Source organism: Physeter macrocephalus, chromosome 8, assembly GCF_002837175.3.
Source record: "Physeter macrocephalus isolate SW-GA chromosome 8, ASM283717v5, whole genome shotgun sequence".
NCBI lineage: Eukaryota > Metazoa > Chordata > Mammalia > Artiodactyla > Physeteridae > Physeter > Physeter macrocephalus.
This window is the reverse complement of record NC_041221.1, coordinates 14,673,191-14,690,251: the sequence shown is the minus strand read 5'-3', so window position 1 is coordinate 14,690,251 and position 17,061 is coordinate 14,673,191. Positions and strand designations below refer to the sequence as shown.

General features: G+C 65.2%; 1 protein-coding gene across 1 annotated transcript in view; it reads right to left on the bottom strand.

Annotated features, from left to right (window-relative positions):
- Window positions 1–17,061, bottom strand: part of COL18A1 (collagen type XVIII alpha 1 chain) — a 47,690-nt gene that overhangs the window by 15,026 nt on the left and 15,603 nt on the right. Inside the window, 19 exon segments of the mRNA XM_055086470.1 lie at window positions 296–385; window positions 650–685; window positions 997–1,068; window positions 1,500–1,535; window positions 2,335–2,361; window positions 3,629–3,691; window positions 4,043–4,174; window positions 5,308–5,334; window positions 6,207–6,269; window positions 7,088–7,246; window positions 7,401–7,454; window positions 7,761–7,847; window positions 7,934–7,996; window positions 9,142–9,168; window positions 9,493–9,651; window positions 10,034–10,110; window positions 12,460–12,589; window positions 13,341–13,400; window positions 14,190–14,279. Coding sequence (XP_054942445.1) covers window positions 296–385; window positions 650–685; window positions 997–1,068; window positions 1,500–1,535; window positions 2,335–2,361; window positions 3,629–3,691; window positions 4,043–4,174; window positions 5,308–5,334; window positions 6,207–6,269; window positions 7,088–7,246; window positions 7,401–7,454; window positions 7,761–7,847; window positions 7,934–7,996; window positions 9,142–9,168; window positions 9,493–9,651; window positions 10,034–10,110; window positions 12,460–12,589; window positions 13,341–13,400; window positions 14,190–14,279 — 1,452 coding nt within the window.

The window sequence follows — 17,061 nt, the reverse complement described above, 5'->3', positions numbered from 1 at the left end:
GCCCCGGGAGTCCGCTCCCGCATCACAGAACCGGCCCGGGACCCTGGGACCAGGGGGACAGCGCCCCCAGCCCCCTGGGTGCTGGGCATGGGGGCCGGAGGGGGCCTGTCACAGCTGGAGCGGGTGACACGCGGGCAAACAGAACGGCCAAAGGGCAGCTCTGGAAGGGCCAGCTTCGATGCCAAGAAGCCCCATGGAACCAGCAGACTGGGACCCCGGTGTCTCTGGAGGGCGCCCTACAGGGAGGGCTGGGGGCCTGGGGCAGAGCACGCGTCCACCCATGCGGGGTTCTTACGTCCTGCTCCGACACGTAGACGACAGGCCCTGGGGGTCCGGGGGGTCCCGGGAGGCCTGGCTGCCCCACTCCGTCCTTCCCTGGGTCGCCCTGGAAGAGAGTATCCCCTGGGGGTTGAACTGCAGCCCAGCCCGGACTTGGAGGGGCTTCCGGTGCCCACGGGGTGTGAGGAGACGCCTGAGGGCGGAGCACGGTGGCCCACAAGCCCCCACCCCAGGCAGGGCAGGCTCTGGGCCCGGACCCCGCCCAAGTCCCTGCACCACGTGGGCGGGCACGGGGCAGAGGGCAGCACCCCCGGCCCTGCCGTGCACCTGCCACCCGGCCACCGACACCCGCCAACCCCCGCAAACTCACTTTCTCTCCCTGGGGCCCTTTTTCTCCTTTTGGTCCCTATGGAGACGGGAAGGAAATCGTTCATCATAAATAGCACACAAGCCCCGCCTCCTGGAGACCCCAGGCCGCCGGGACTGGCCCTGAGTGAAGATGTGGAGTTTCCCGGCACTGAGCAAATGGGGCCCGGAGGGTGGGGGGTCAGCCACGCAGGAAACCCCCTAAGGCAGCCGGGACCGCCGACTCACGTCCCACGGAGCTGGGGTCTCCGGGCCCTGTGGGGACCCTGAGATGCACACTGGGCGCCGGCTCTCACCCAGGCGTGGCCGCCTCGGGGGTGTCAGCCGCAGCAGCCCTGGGTGGCCACTCACCTGGAGTCCGGCTGCGCCCTCCCTGCCGGGAAGGCCGGGGAACCCAGGAGCTCCGTCGGCTCCGGCCTCTCCCTGCAGAGGACATCAGGAGAGCACGTGCGTCAGCCGCGGCACCCGGGGGCCACGGTGTCCCGGAGCTGGCCAGGCTGGGGTTTCCGCTGGCCACCGGCCCACGCCCGATTCAAGCTGGTCTGTTGACCAGGCTGGGGGAGACTCAACCTGCTCGGCCCCCTGGGGAGTGCCGTGGGGCGGAGGTCAGCGGACTCTGCTGCAGAGCTGGCACGGGAGGAAAGCTGTCCCGTGGGCAAACCTGGGGGGGCCCAGGGGGACGGGCACGGTGGGAGGAGGACGCTGGGCCTGGCGTGGACTCACCCCTGTTTCCTGAGGCCCCAGGCAATGGGGGCCAGCCAAGCTCCTGGTCTCAGCCTGGGGACCCCACCCTGCACCCCAGACCAGGGCTGCTAACGACTGTGGATTTCCTGAACCCGAGGTACTGTTCTTACCTTGGTCCCTGGTGGCCCCATGACTCCAGGATCCCCCTAAAGCGGACAAAGGGTTCTGTGGGGCCGCGAGCGCTGGCCCAGCCCCCAGGCAGCGCCCACCCCTCCTCAGGTAACCAGGCGGTCCCCACGCCGCACCCCGCAGCTCAGAGCTGAGGGCCCCGGGCCCTGCGCCCACCCACGCGCTCAGCGCACAAGGCCTGGACTGTTCTGGAGGCCAGGCCACCGTTTCCCGCAGAAGCAGGAGCATTCAGGTGACTCCACCTTGAACGGTTCAAGAAAGCTAAGAAGTACGTCCTTCTAAAAAAGCCATCTTTCCAACCGTCTCAAAGGTTTGCAAATCAAACCAGAACGCTCTAAGGGACTGGGTGGCACAGCTGGCCCGCGGGGGGACCCTGCGCTCCCGGACCGCACGGGTGCCGGAGGAGCAGGGTGGGGCTGCTCCTGCCCTCGCCCCCCGCCCCCCCCGGGAGGGGTGGGGGCTGCTGCCCCCCGGGGGCGTGGAGGGGGCAGGGCCAAGCAGGGAGGCGGGGCCAGCGGCGGCGAGAGAAGCACCCAAGTTCTGCCCCTCGGGCTGGGGGCTCCTTCCCTGAGCCCCTCGCTCTCCCCAAGTCCGCACACACCTGGCCCGTGTGGAGCCAGAGATCTCGACTCACGGGGTAAGAAAGATGGGACGGCGCCACCCCCTGCCTGAACTGAGCTCTGGGGACCGTCTCCCTGTTAGGCTTTTCTTTATTTTGCAAGTTTCCCACGAGGAACTCAGGGCCACTGAGCAGTAGCTCCTGGTGGGGAGGGGGTGGGGGGCGGGCGCCCCCGGGCTAACAAGTCTCTCACTGACCTTGACTCCGGGAGGGCCAGGCGGTCCCTGGGGGGGGCAGAGGAGGAAGAGGGCCGGGTGGGCGCTGCTCCCACCCCTTGGGGAACAGCCTTTCCCCGCAAGAAAACTAGCCCCTCTTATGAAAAACGGAAGAAAAGGGCGTTTGCGTTAACAAGGGCGCACACCCCCCGAAACCCCACCAGAGGTGGCCTGTCCTCGGCACCACGTGGTGTCCCGCAGATGGCACACAAACCGGCCGCGGGGAGGGCATGAGCAAGTCACCCCAACGCAAGAAACTTGCATTTTATTAACTAGAAACAAATGCATTTGAACGGATGGGATGCTGCCTTTTGGCCTCCCCAGGGCACTGGCTGGTTTAACCCCACCCGAGGGTCTCCATCACCCTGAGGCCACGAAACAGCCCACAGACCCCTCCAGGGGTCAAGCGGCACTGGAGCTGTGTCCTTGGACCTAGAGGAGGGGACCCTGCCCTGCGACCTCGCCCTGTCACCTCGGCTCTGATCTCACCTGATGCCGAGGCAGCCGACGGCTACTGCCCCAAACTGGGCCTTTCTAACGCATCCAGGGAAAGGCACCAACTTAAAGGGGCAGAACTGCACCACAGAGTCAGCTTCTGCCCAAGTGAAAATCCTCACCCTCACCTGGGGTCCCACCACCCTCCCGCTGGGCTGAGACCCCAGGGGCCAAGCTGGGCACTGGTTCGAGGTCCCCTAAGGACCCCCAGTGGGGTCTGTGTCGGCCCCGCGGGCTCCTGGGGGAGGGAACCCTCTCGCTGCCCGTCCCAGGCATCCTGCCCCCGGGATGATGGCCCCTCGTGTGTCCGTCCGGTCTAAGCTCGGTTACCTCTGGACGCCAGGAGCTCCAGCTGGACCTAATCCTGACCAGTGCTCGTGCCGATGGCACAACAAGGTGGGATTTCGTAGGAATCCGTCCATTTTTCATAGGAAAAGTGTCCCCGTTTCTCTTTAACTAAAGTTCTGCTCAGGTCAAAACTGCGTAACTTCCCCAAAGTTAGAGCCATAACGAGAACTGGACTAGCGTTTCCCAGGGAGACCTGTCTTGGGGGCCATCCCGCCCCGCGGTCCTTCAGCTCGACCACCAGTGGCATCCCCCACACTGGAGACCGGACTCTCTCCCCAGCGGCCCCGAGGCGGACAGTGTCCTGGAGGCAGGTGGCTCGCTGGCTCTGCAGGGCTGCTCCTGGTCCCACCGGAGGCCAGTCCCAGGGACGCTCCCCCGGACCCCCCAGGCGGCCCCGCCCCCAAGCTGACCAAGCCCAGCTCTGGGGCAGTACCTGCGGCCCACTGGCACCTCGGGCCGTCGACCAGAAGGGGGCCCCGGAGCCTTCCATGTCGTCCTGGAGGAGAACACAGGGGGACAACAGGCTCTGCGTGTCTTCTCATAGGAAGAGACCTGCCCCAGGCTGGGCAGGGGCCCAAACGCCCGAGCGGGTGGATTCTGAGGGTGGGGCTGCCGGTTGCAGGGCCCCTGCTGGGTGGGTCACGGGGACGGCAGGGCAGGCACGCGGGGCTGCCAAGGCCCCCATCAGCGCTCATACGTGGGGAACTCTGTCACCAGCCGGGGGGAGCCCAGGCAGGGGTGGCACCAGTCTGGCTGCTGCCTGGCAGTGCGGGTCAGTGTGGGTGCCCGAGGGCGCCTGGGGCCGCAGAGCCGGGCTTTCCGGGGGCCGGGAGCAGCGGGTACTCACAAACCCCGCAGCGAGTCCTGGGCCTGGGGGCCCGGGGGGGCCCGGGGGACCTGGTGGTCCTGCCGGTCCGGGGCGTCCTGCCAGGCCGCGCTCCCCGGGCGTGCCGATGGGGCCGGGGTCTCCCTTGCTTCCCTGCGCAGGTGGGAGAGAAGGTCATCACCCTCGGCCCTCGGGGTGTCCCCAAACCCCAGGCGCCCCTGTACTGCCGGTGCACCTGTGTTTTCTTACGAGCATTTTACATCTGAAGAGCCAGGGGGGTGAACAACCAGCCAGGAGCTACGCCAACCCCACAGCACCTCTTTCTTCTGGCCTCACCAGACTTTATCCACTTAACACGAAACCACCGAGCAAGACCCCCAGGCGGGGGCCTGAGACGCTCCTTCCAGGAGGAGGGGGGGACCCCACTGGAGGAAGCGGGGCAGGGGGCCCGGACCCCGTTGCCACAGGGATGAGGGAACCACGAGCGCGTCTGTGACTGGAGCCGGCCCAGGCATCTCAGTCAAGATACTCGAGAGCCCTCTCTCAGCTCTGAGTGGCCTTGGTAGCTGAGCATCCAACCCTGGTGTCCAGGGGCTCCAACTACAAGTGGAGTCTGGCCTCACCTCTGCTGAATTTCACCCCCGCTGTAGCCTTTTCCCTCACTGTGAATCTCACCAGCTTTCCCCGTTTATCCCTGAAGCCCGTGCCCGCGTGTGCACGCACGTGTTGTGCGCGCCCGCGTTTGCACACCCGAGTCTCTACTCTGAACCTCGCCCCTCCCTCCAGGCCCCTCCCGTCCCACCGTCATCCTCCCCCTCCTCCTCATGGGTTTTCCCGGCGGACGAGTCTGGAGCTGCGCCACCACAGCGGCCTCCCCAGTGACGCGCCCTCCCTCCTGGGAAGGCTGCCGGTTTGGCTCATGGAGGGGCTGGTGTGGCCTCCCCAGGACCTGGCCTGTGTGACGGTGCTAGGGACCCACTCGGACCACACTGGGGCCCCAGCAGCACCCGACCGCCGGCAGCCCACTCCACCGCTGCAGCCCCCGGGACCCCAGGGCTGCCTGCCTCCGAGCACATCTGCTCTCGTTTCGTCCCCGAACCAGAACTCGGGTGGAAACGGCCTTGCAGGACAAACGTGGTGCCTGCGGCCAGGGCGGTTCCTGGCCGGACCCCACGATCAGTGCCCGGGAGCTCGATCTCTCGGCCGCCATGCCCTCACCCCCACCCCCTCAGCTGGCGGGCCCATTCCGTCCAGAAAGAGCAGCGGCACTGGGGCTTTGTCTGTACCTTGGGTCCTGGGGCGCCCGCCTCGCCCTGCGGGAGGAGAGAACAGTTACTACACAATCGGACCAGGGTGCAAGGCAGCAAGAGAGAGCAGACAGCGTCTCACTTGCTTTCTCCCGACCCATGAGGTCAAGTTTTCCCCTTGTACCAACTATCTCTAAAACTCCAATTGTCTCCTCTTGGCCCTGGTGCACCCCTGGCTGTTGCCGCCATCCCCCGTTTCAGACGGAGATGGAGGCTCCTGGGAGGCTCAGCCGTGGAGGGGGCAGGGCTGACCTCGCTGAGTGGCAACGCTCGCCCCCCCGCCCCCCCTGGAACCAGGAGGAGAGTCCTTCTAGCTCAACGGCCGCAAAGCAGCAAGCTCGGAGCACAAACGGTTCCCTCAAAACTGGCCTCCTCTGCTGAGCCCCAAACAGCCAGGTTCTCGCTGAAAGATCACAGGGAAGTGTTATCTCCAGCTGACTGTGTGGGTATCTCCCGCGGTCCATCCCCGAAAAACCACGTGGAAACCACGGGCCCCGGTTACAGGTCTGTGCAACCTTGAAAGTTTCTCCATTATCAATGCAACCAAAATGGAAACTAGAAATAAAATGTCCAAATCAAGTAAAGCATCGATATTCTTCAAAACCATTAGGCCAATTGTCATCATGGAGAAACAGCGTTATGTAGTGAAGTCCTGGATTTTTACAGGAGCCCCAGCGGCCGGTTCTGAGCCAGCGTGGGAAGCCCAGGGTTCCCTGGCTGTCGGACCGAGAAGACGGCGGCTCCCTGTTGGGTTAAAGCCGTCACCGCCCTGCCCTGTGGCATTTCTCCTCTGTTGACCCGGGGCCGCACCACCCAAATACCCACACGCCCGTGGCGCTAGGTCAGGTCCGCCCTGGACGCCGGGGGCAGTGACTTACAAGGCTGCCCTTCTGGCCGGTCTGTCCCGGTTGCCCATCTTTTCCTGGCGGACCTGGGGGTCCCTGGGGAGAGAAGAGCGGAGCGTGAGGCCAGATGGAGACTGATTGGGTTAGCAGAAGACCATCTGCGTATCCGGCACCCGAAACACTCCCGGGACACGGCCCAGAGTCCCACGGCTCACGGGAGACCCGCCCACGTGCACGGTCAAGGGCGTCAGACAGCTCTGTTGGGGTTTTTATTTCTTTCTTCCCCCTTTTTAGTTTAATTTGAGTTGCCAATCAAATTAGGGAGGATGAGAAGCGCCGCCAGCCCCGCGGGGAGGGGGTGGCCTCGCGTGCAGAGGTTGGGGCTGGTGACCGGCCGTGGACCCTCAGTAAAGGGTCATCGCGCCTTCAGCAGGAAACCGCGTGGCCCATGGGCTCTGTGTGCCGAGCACGTTTCTGGGTGAAAACCAGGTGCACACCCTGGTTCCTGGGACCCAATCTCCACAGCGACAGCTCCAGGCGCCTGCCAGGCCACGGTGCCGTGTCCCCAGTGCCAGGAGGGGGGCCCGCAGGGCCAGACGTGGGCCCGTCTCGGCCTCCCACCCTCCGGGCATCAGCGCCAACCCCGTCCCACGAGTCACCCCCGAGACGGCCTCTGCAAGGGCAGGGCAGTGAGCAGCCGTCATGTGGGCACCAGCGGCTCGGCAGCCAGAACCACGGGGCTGCCCACCCGGGTCCCTCCCACCCTGGGGGGCCCAAAGACGGGTCCCAAAACCTTTTGGGGGGGAGGACGGAGGTGGTGAGGGAGGCTTTCACCCAGACGGAGGAAGGCCCCAAGCTCACTGTCCCCCCGACCCGGACGCGGACACAGGCAGGTGAGGGGAGGCGGGCCTTACTGGGGTCCCAGGAAGCCCGGGGGGCCCATCCCGCCCAGGCACTCCGGGAAGGCCTGCGGGTCCGGGGACGTCCGAGCTGTTCATCCCGAAGCGGCCTGGCTCTCCGGGCAGGCCTGGGACGCCAGGGGGCCCAGGGGGGCCGGGGAAGCCTCGAGGGCCCTGGACACGGAAAACACAGAACCGTCACTGCATGCAGCACTGGCCGAAGGATACCCACCGCACCCCACCCCGCCAGGCCTCGTCGCCGCCCAACGGGCTCCGCTGGCGCTTGGGGATGTCAGGGCAGCGGCCACCCCGGCCAAGGGTCACTCACGCGGAGGCTCTCCAGGTCGCCACCAAACCCGGACCCCTCCATGTCGATGAAGGTCTGAGGGGAGAGGCCGAGTCACCAGAAGCCCAGACGGCCCACCTGCGGTCAGCCGGCGAGGCCGCACCCCTGCCCCGAGCTCCCCCGCGAGCACCGGCCCTCGGTGCTAACCGTGCAGGACTGTCACAGTGACCTCGAGCCCCCCGACCCCCGAATGAAAACACCCGAGGCGGGGCAGGGGCCAAATGCCTGGGGCCTGCACACGCCCCGGGGAGGCCGGTTCCGGACCCCAGCAGTGCGGCATCGGAAGCCAAGCGCGACCAGAGGCCCCTTGGCTGCGACCGGGGTGGAAGAGAGAGGACTCACCAGCCTGTCACGTCTCAAGGAGGGTCCGGGTGGCCCCGGAGGCCCTTGGGGTCCTGGGGGTCCCCTCGGCCCGACCCCAGGATCCCCCTGGGAACAGAAGACCCCTGTCACACCAGGGTTCACAGCCCCACCTCGGGCCGCGCCCGCCCCACGCCCGGCCCGTTACCTCTCACCTTCTCGCCCTTGGGGCCCACGTCTCCCGGGGTTCCTGGGAAGCCCTGCGGCCCGGTGTCCCCCTGGAAGACAGAAGCCAGGAGGCTCGCTCAGGAGAAGACCCTGTGCCCGTCACCGGCCAAGCCACCACCGACACGCGGCTCTGTGCCCACGGAGATGGGGCTGTCACGGGGGCCGCAGGGGGGCACCGCCAACCTCGGAGATGCGAGGCCGCCGCCAGGGAGCAGCGGCCCGCAGAGGTGACCTCGGCGTCCCGGGGACACCGGGCCGGAGGGTGGCACCCTGGCCGTCGCGTGTGCGCGTGCTCGCGTGTGCTGCGGGGGCACTGAGGACGGGAGTGCCTCCGTGGGTGCTGCCTGGGTGAGCGGGCGGAGGCCGCGCGGCCGAAACGGCCCCCTATGTGTTTGAGCCTCCGCACGCAGGGCGCGTCCGACTCGAGGCCCCGGCGCACCCCGATCCAGGAGCTGGCTAATCCGGTCCCCGGACCCTGGATTCCACACGTGCACGCACAGGCACCCCGCCTGCAGAGGCTCCCCGCGACCACCGAGCCAAGCTTTGTCCTCAGGCGCAAAGGGGCCGACGAAGGACAGGCTGAGTCCGCGTGAAACGTCCCCGCCGTCCTTCCTGACGTCCCGCCGGGCGTCTGCCGTGTCTCCGCTCAGTCCTGAGAGCCTCCCTCCCTGCCTTCCCGTCACCATTTGTGGGTCTGTCGTTTCCCAAATCTTTATTTGAACCTTCTTGTGTCATTTTATTCTGTTATTATCAACGAATAGCATTTGTTGATTTTTAAGAATCCAGATTGTCTTAAGATAGAAGCTGTCCTATCCACCGTGACGGCTGACGAGCCTGTGGTTTCTCCTGCGAGCGTCTCTCTTCTTCTCTGCGTGCTGTGTCCCCGCTCGACGGCCCACCCCCAACTTCAGGCTGTTCGTCTCTCACCTCTAAGAATCTGGAAGCTTTACTTTTACTTCTTTCCTTTTCTTTGTTTCCTGGTAGCCTAAACGTCTCAATACACACACATAACTTTATATTTCTCTGTCAACCATTATACTTTCTTAACAAAAGTTGCATTTTGAAAATGGCTACATTTTGACATCTCTTCAGTTTGTTGAGCTTAAAAACAGTCACTGGGTGGGGAAGAGGGGGAGCCTGGGGACTCATGCAAATGTCACAGATAACACAGGTGCCGAAAGAAAAGGCAACTTACAGGTTTCCCATCTTCGCCAGGATCACCCTGGAAAGTGGGAGAGAAACCATGAGTGACAGAAAATCACACCTGACCCCACCCCGAGCTGAACACGGAAACGGGCCCCTGTCCCTCCGGCCTCTCGGCTCCCACGGCAGGGTGGCTCTCTGCACGGGGCTGGAGAACCTTCCGTCCAGGGCACTGCGGCCGCGTCCCCGCCCGCGGCCCTGGGCTGGCTCTGCCTGCCCCCCCGGCCGCCCTCCCGCTGCACCCAGGGAAGGAAGCGGCCGTCCAGAGCCCCAGGACCCTGCTGCCCTCTCCCCTCTGGCCAAGCCCCCACCCCCGGCTGGACCAAGCAGAGACAGTACTCACGGGCTCGCCATCCTTCCCCGGGGGCCCCGGGGGTCCCTGCGGCCCGGGAACGGGCTGTGCATCGGGGGTCTGCACGGCCGGGCCTGCGGGACCCTGGGGACCGACCGGGCCGGGGGGGCCCTGAGCGCCCGGTTCTCCTTTCTGCCCCTTCAGGCCTTGCTGGGGACGAAGAGGAGAGGGTACAGGCTGGGGTGGGGGCACACACGCTCGCCTGCGTCCTGGGCCGGGCCCAGGATCACACAGCGGGGGGGGGGCGCACAGACAAGACAGGCGCAGGGGACAGGCAAGGGAACATGCCTGTGGATGCACACGGGGCCGGCATGGTGGTGCCAGCACCAACAGGGGTCTGGCTGCCCGGCGTCCCCTACGCCCGCCCTTGTGCTCTGGCTGGGGAGCGTCCCCGGCCGTGGACACCCAGTGCTGCTGGCGCCCACGGGCCCGGGGGGCACAGAGGACGGCCGGGAGCCCCAGAACTCTGTCAGGGTCCCCGGTGAGCAGAGCAGGGGCCCCGACGGCTCTGGGGTCCCCGTGGTGACCTCACCTCTTTCAGGCCGCCCCCAGGGCTCCACTCGCTCCCGTCCCACGTGGCGACTGTGCTCAAGCTGGGGAGGGTCTGCGCTGCAGGAGGCAGAGGTGGCCGTCAGACCGTCCGCAGGCTGCCCCCGCCTGACGCCCAGGCCCGGCCGGGCCCCGTCCCCTCGCACTCCCATTTCTCCTCCCGATGACCCGTCCGAGGGTCTGCGGCATCCTCACGACCCTTCTCCCGAGTGCCGGGCGTCGCCTGGGAGCGAGGGCCTCCGAGAATCCGGCTCGCGTGTGGGAAGTGCAGCGCTCGTCTGTGCGGTGACCTAACCCAAGTCTCCCCTCGCGCCCAACCGCGTCCCCGTGGCTTCCTTTTGGGGGATGGTGATGGTGGCGGTTCCAGGACCCGTGGAGGGTCGGCCCACCCGCCAAATCCGGCCAAAGCCAGCCTCAGCCCCAGCTAAGGATGGTTCCCACAGAGCTGGGAAAGCAACAAAACGGCACAGAGGAGAGTGCCCGCGGCACGGACGCCTGGCCCCAACCCATCAACCTGCGCGTCCCCCTCCCCCGTCTGCGGGTTTTCCCCCCACTGGGTGCAAGATGGCGCCTCCCCTGTGTGATGGACAGGGATTTGGGGGTGGACTTTGAGACTGTTTCCCCAAGGCTTTCCTCCAATAGCGTCAGCACCACTGAGTCAATTACACAACGGGATTCAAGCCGCTTTCCAACGTCCCGCCTCCTGAGGGGTCTGTGCCCTTGCGAGGTCCTGATCTCACTCTGACAGTGCCGGGCGCTGAGCTCGGGGGCCGGACAGGACCTAAGTTTCCAGGCTCGCACAGCTCTGGGGGACGTCCGTGCCCGTTTCCAGAAGAATTCGGGGCCACAACCCCCCATGCCCACCTGCAGCCGCCCCTGGGCTCGCCCTGCTCAGTACGCGAGCCGGCCGGTGCCTGCTGGGGGCACTGTCGCCTCAACCAGCCCCATCCCACCCCCGCAGACCCGCCAAGTCACAAGTCAGCCACCAGAGGGCACCCCATCCTGCTCCAGGCTGGCCTGGGAGGACACGCCCCAGGCCTCTTCCTGTGTTAGCACGATTTAAGGCAAAACTAAAATTCCTGCCTCAGAAACATTTAAAACCGCAAAACTGTCGCTCAGAGAAAGCAAAGGCCTAAATAAGCCAAAGGAGACAGATCCTGAGTCCGGGGTCGGAAGACTCAACGTTAGCTGGACGCCCAGGCCGGTCCCCACGCTGACCTGTAGCGCCAAAACCCTGGCAGCCCTTCTCGGAGAAACTGACACACGGATCGAAAATTCACACGAGACCGCGAAGCACGCAGGACGCCAAAGCAGCCTCGTAAAGGAAGAGCAAGGCTGGAGGCCGCACACCACCCGAGCCCAGGCTTATCATAAAGCCAAGCGATCGGGACCGTGTGGAACAGCTGTGAAGACGGTGAGACAGGGTCCGGAATGGAGCAGAGTCCAGACCGACTGGCACACGCGCACAGCTGTTCTCAGCAAAGGCCCAGGGCAACGCAGAGGCGAAGCACACTCCTTCCAACAAACGTGCTGGAACCACATACGAGAACCACGTACTCCTGTGGACCACAGGCCCGGGTGAAAAGCTAAGACTGGGCCGGCTTCTCAGACGTGACGCCAACACCGAGACCCATAAAGAACACAGTGATAACTCTAATCTCATCCCAGTTAAAACCTCGTGCTCGTCTAAGTCCCTATTAACAAAACGCAAAGATAAGCCGCAGACTGAGAGGATACCTGACAAAGGAGTCGGGTACAGAATATAAAAACTCTCAGAAATCGATAACAGGAAAACAAATGGCCCGTTAAAAAACGGGCATGAGACCGGAACAGATTTTTATTAAAGAAGATACAGGAATAGCAACGGAAGGGAGACGTGGGCCCCGCGTCAAGCAGCAACCTCCGTGGGCAGCTGCGTGCGGCGACGGGCAGCTGTGCACGAAGACACGGTCCACTTCCCAGGGTGGCCCGGGCGTCCGCGCCTGTGCGCGCTCTGGGCCGGGCCTGGGGGGAGCCCCTGAGCCCCACATGCTGCCCTACTCCGCGGAGGGCCTGAGCAGAGACACCTGTGCACCTCTTCCCTGAAACCAGCCCTCACATCCTCCTGGGGACCCCGCTGTCCCCAGGCTGGGAAGTAGCAGCACCCTTGGGACGGTCCCACAGATCCCTCAGGGGCAGCAGAGAGGGAGAAACAAAACCCAGGAGAGACCACGTCCACGGAGCAGCTGAGGAGCCGCCGCCGGGGCAGCGAGGGGGCGGGGCAGGCACGGGCCCTCCCCAGCGGGGCGTGCGTGTGACGGGCGGGAGCCCCTCCTCTGCCGCACGGACACAGACGCGCGCTGGGCGCACACGCCGAACGCACACGCACGCCCGCTGACACACACTCACGCCACCCCAGCAAAGCTTTACCTCCTAACGAAGACACCGTGGTCTCCTCCTCGATCTCCTCGGTCCTGAAGTCTTCCTGGTGGCCCGCTCCAGCCAAGGGTGGAGAAGCGACCGGAGGAGCCCCGGGGAGCCTGGGCCCCAGGGGTGCGCCCTGGGGTGAGAGTGGGAAGCGGCTGTTATTCAGCGGCGCGTGTGGGCCGTGAGCGCCGGCAAAGCTGTGTCAGCTTCACACGCGTTTGGTTGTGAAACGAGATGTTTACGGACTTGAGGAAAGCTAAGGAGGAGCCGCCAGAGGCTCCGTCACGGACAGCAAGGAGCTCTAGGCCCCTCCAGAGCCATTTTCGTCCGGGCAGCTCAGGGGATGGGGGCTCCTCGCCCTGCAGGTCGGCACGTCCCCAAACCCCCCACACCTGGAGGGACGGCTGAGCGCCGGCCCTCCCCCTCCCCCGCAGGGCCCAGGACGGCCCCTCGGAGGCTCGGGAGCCCCAGTTCCTGCCCGTGGTCCGGACGGTGACCCCTGCATTCACCGCACGAGGGGAGGGGTGGCCCTGCCCTATAAGCCCGCTTCCCTGTCCCCAGAGGCACCCGGAGCTGCGAGGACCTGGGCACAGGCGCGGGGAAGACGCTTCCCGTGACCAGCCGTCCACACTAGGCGCGAGCTCCCTAGCAACAGATGCCAAGGTCCCTCAGACAACCGCACGAGGTCTGGAGCAGACACCGGATCCGACAGAACATCCCCCCCAGAGGAGGCTCAGCCGGAAGGCGCGCCGGCCACTCGGCCAGAGCCCCGGTCCCCGGTCTCCGGCGGGAATTTGTCTTGGCCGCCCAGGGAGCCCTTAGAATTCGCACACGCGTGTGCACACGTGTCCCCGACACCCCACCCCGAGGGCCCCGGCACTCACCAACTCCCCCCCAACACGCTCCCAGGTCTCCGCAAGCCCGCTGCCCAAGTCTCCTGACGCCTGCAGGGTCGACAGGAAACAAGCCGGTGACCGAAGCCCCCAGCCCCCCGGGAGCTCGGGGCGGGGGGAGAGGGCGGGCTGGGTGTGGGGGTCAGGGTGGCCCTCGACAGGGCACGTGTCCATCAGACCACTTAGAACGAAAGGCCCGCGGGAAGCGAGCTCAGCGACTGGCCGACACACAGACCCGCACGGAACGCGTTCCTTCCTCTCGACGGGTCATCCTGTCCCCGGGACGCTGTCCTGGGAAACGGCCGAGAGGGGAGGCCCCGCCCAGGGACCCTCGGGCTCGGACTCAGCGTGAAGGTCGTGCCCCCTCTCGCCTGCCCTGCTCCCGGCACACGGCTGAGACCTGGGCTTGCCCTGGGGACACAGGTCCCCTGCCCGTCTGTCCGTCACACACCAGAACCGGTGTGCTTTCTGCCTTAGGTCCCACGGGACAGTGTGCGCACGCGCACACACTCTCACACGCACACGTTTTTTGCTCTGCCGGCTACTAGTGACTCTATCGCCAACTGGCTATTCTAGGGGTGATTTTGAACCTTCAGGTTCTGTAAGTGTTTCTGTGTGGAAAGTTCTAGGCAAGGGAGGTTCTCTCTCAGGCTACAGGTAGATAGAAACGTAATCCCAGGTAACATCGACCCGAAGTGGCATCTTTCCAAAGAGACCTTTCTGGCCCCGTTACTTTGGGTTTCCAGGCAAGGCCACCCCACTCCCAGCCTCGAGTCCCTCCTCCCGCAAGGTGGGGGAGGGGAGGGAGCCCCCTGCCTGAGGCAGGCGGCGGCCACTCACCCTATCGTCATCGTCCTCCTCGTCCGCATCCAGGCAATGCAGGGGGCTCACCTGGGGGTCCTCACGCAGCCTCAGATCCGAGATCAGGCCCTGAACACAGAGGGGAGGGTCACCAGGGGTCCCGAGGCAGGAGGCCCAGGGCGCAGGGAGACCCCGACTCAAGCTGCAGCCAGCTCGGAGCCCGGCACGTCTGAGGCCAATTCCAGGGGTGGCACCACGGCGGGGGACACCACAGAGGGGGGCATCACTCACTCCCTCCTTTCCCGCTTCACCACGAACGCTCATCACCCTCTCGCGGGCTCCGCGCTCCCTCTGTGGCCCCAGCCCCACACTAGGTGCCAGGACACAGCGCAAACGCATCTCTCGGGTCCCAGAGCAGAGAACAGGTCAGCAGCGTGCAGCGTCCTTGGAGGTGGTGTCCCCTCGGGGCACGAGGCAGACGGCACTGGCCGGGGGGAGGTCGGGGCAGCAGGCACGGAGAAGGTGCGGGACCCCCGCTCCTACAGAAAGCCCAACGCTGGGGCAAGGCCACCACCAACGGCGATGGCGCGATGGCCGAGGACCTCAGCCTGGCTGCACCGGGGCCCTTGCCACGAGGTCTCCTGCTCCCCAGAGGGTGACACAACCACAGGTTCTGAATCGCGGCCGAGGTCTCGGAGACACGTGCGTGAGGCCGCTGGACCCCGGGACCTTGGTGCCCTTTCTAGGAGGCTTCCCTGCCTGGAAGTTATGAGTGTTCACACATGCTTTCCTGGTGTTTCTTTTGTTTTCATTTTAATCCACGGGATTTATCAGTGCATCTTCCCCTGAATAGAGAGACCGCATGTCATCGACTCTAAGATGCACGTTTTCACAGCTCTTAATACAGACCAGTTTAGGTCAGGAGCTGGCAAACTTTCTCCGTCAAGGGCCAGATGGTGCATATTCCCAGGTCTCTGCTGCCGCTCTTCTGCGGCTGTGTCGGGAAGCTGACCACAGATGGTTGGTGGACGCTGGACGCAGCTGCTCCCACCAGACGGTACAGGACGCTGGAACGTTCACACCTCACAAAGTATTCTTTTTCTTTTGGTTTCTGCAACCACTTAAACATGCAAAAGCCTTTCTAGTCGTGGGCTGTATAAAAATAGGCGGCGGGCGGGATGTCCTCGGGCCGCGTGCCGACCCGGTCAGGTTACTGCTTATCCCCTAGGCGCCCTTCACACTCCCTTTACCTCTGCTCCTCCGTCCATGGCCATCCTGCTCCACACGGGACCACAAGCCGACAAACACCCCCGCGTGTCCCCATGAGCCCTCGCCCGAGGGCTCCACTCCTCTCTCCGGGCCCAGCTCAGGCCACCTCCTCCAGGAAGCCCCCCGGACTCCCTCCCACGGATCGGCACCTCCGGGGGCCAGTTCTGCCCGGCTCCATACTCCCCCTTGCACCTCCGCTCCCACTGATAGCGAGGCCTACGGGCTGGGACACCCCACCTCCCTGTGTGTGTGTCTGTGTGCACTCATCGCGTGTGTCCCGTGCACGTGGATGTGCACGTGTATACATGAGCGTATGAGTGTGTCACGCAGGTACGCGCATTTTGTGTGAGCACCTGCATCCACGTGCTTGTATGTGCACACGTGGGTGTGCATGTGCACAGGTGTGTGTGCATCTTCAGGCACACACACCTGATCCTGGGAGGCGAATGAGGTCAGCTGGCCCAGGTGGGGGGCTGAGGGAGAACCCCAGAGCCCCCAGTTACACGAGGTCCTCATGTCCCCAACACAACTCCCAGCCGGGCCTGCGAGGGGAGGAGGGGGCCAAGGACACAGGTGGGGAGGAGGTGCAGGCGGGGGGTTTCAGCTCCACAGCGCACGTGTGACCCCCCCCCCCGCTTTCTCAAGTAAGCAGGAGGGCTGGCCTCAGGGGCGGTGGGCCCTGCTCGGGGTTCCCAAAACTGCCGCGGCCTCACCAGCCGACGGGGGCACCAAGTCGCCGACAATGGCGTCCTGTCGCTGGTCGATCTCCGAAGGTGGAGAGAACAGTGTCCGTTGGTGGGAACACGGGCCAAGTTCACCGTTTGCCCCACCTGACCACAGCTCATTTCAGAAGCTCTAAGGCAGAAGCGCCCGTGGCTTCGTGGCCAAGGCCCATCCTGCCTGGTGAGCCCCTCCTGCAGCTCCGACCCTCACACCATGGCAGGAGGCTGCTCGCTTCTCACACTCGGGATGACCAGCGGTTCCAGAAGGCTCTGCAGGATGGCCTGGCGAGGACCAGCACCTGCCTGGTGATGTCCGGGCCTCCGGGGGAAGCTGACAGACCACAAGGCTGGGGGGCAGGGGTCACGGTCAGCACTGCCGTCCAGGAGCCTGTGCCCTGGCTGGCGGGAGGGAGGTGGCAGCGTCCTCCCGGAAGTGACCAGGCATGTGGAGCGCCATCTCCCTCAGTCTGAGGTTAGCCCGTTGTTTCAGCTGAACCAGCGCAGACACCTATGTCCAAAGCGGGATCCAGCCGCTTCCGCCCTTCACATCCAGCTCCATCCTTGCCTCCCCTGGGTCCCCCGTCACCGGCCCCCCGAGAGCCGAAAGCCACGGTCTTCTCTGGAGCCTTGAACCAGCCTGCAGCATCCCCGCAAGGCCCACAGTCAGAGTGGAGCTGGCCCCTCCTCATGGCGGCCGCTGGGGAGCTGAGGCTGTGTCCAGGGCTGGAGATCACTGGCGGGACACAGGATGGCCTGACCGGCCGCGGGGCTGTGCGGGCATCGGGGTCCCTGGGCCCCGTGTGGCACGTGGATCCTACGGGCAGAACCTGGTTGCAGGTAGAGGAGAGGCTGTGAGGGGCTGGCGGCCTGCAGACCACCCAGGGCCGGAGCTCCGGTCTGAAGAGGGACAGTCCACCCGG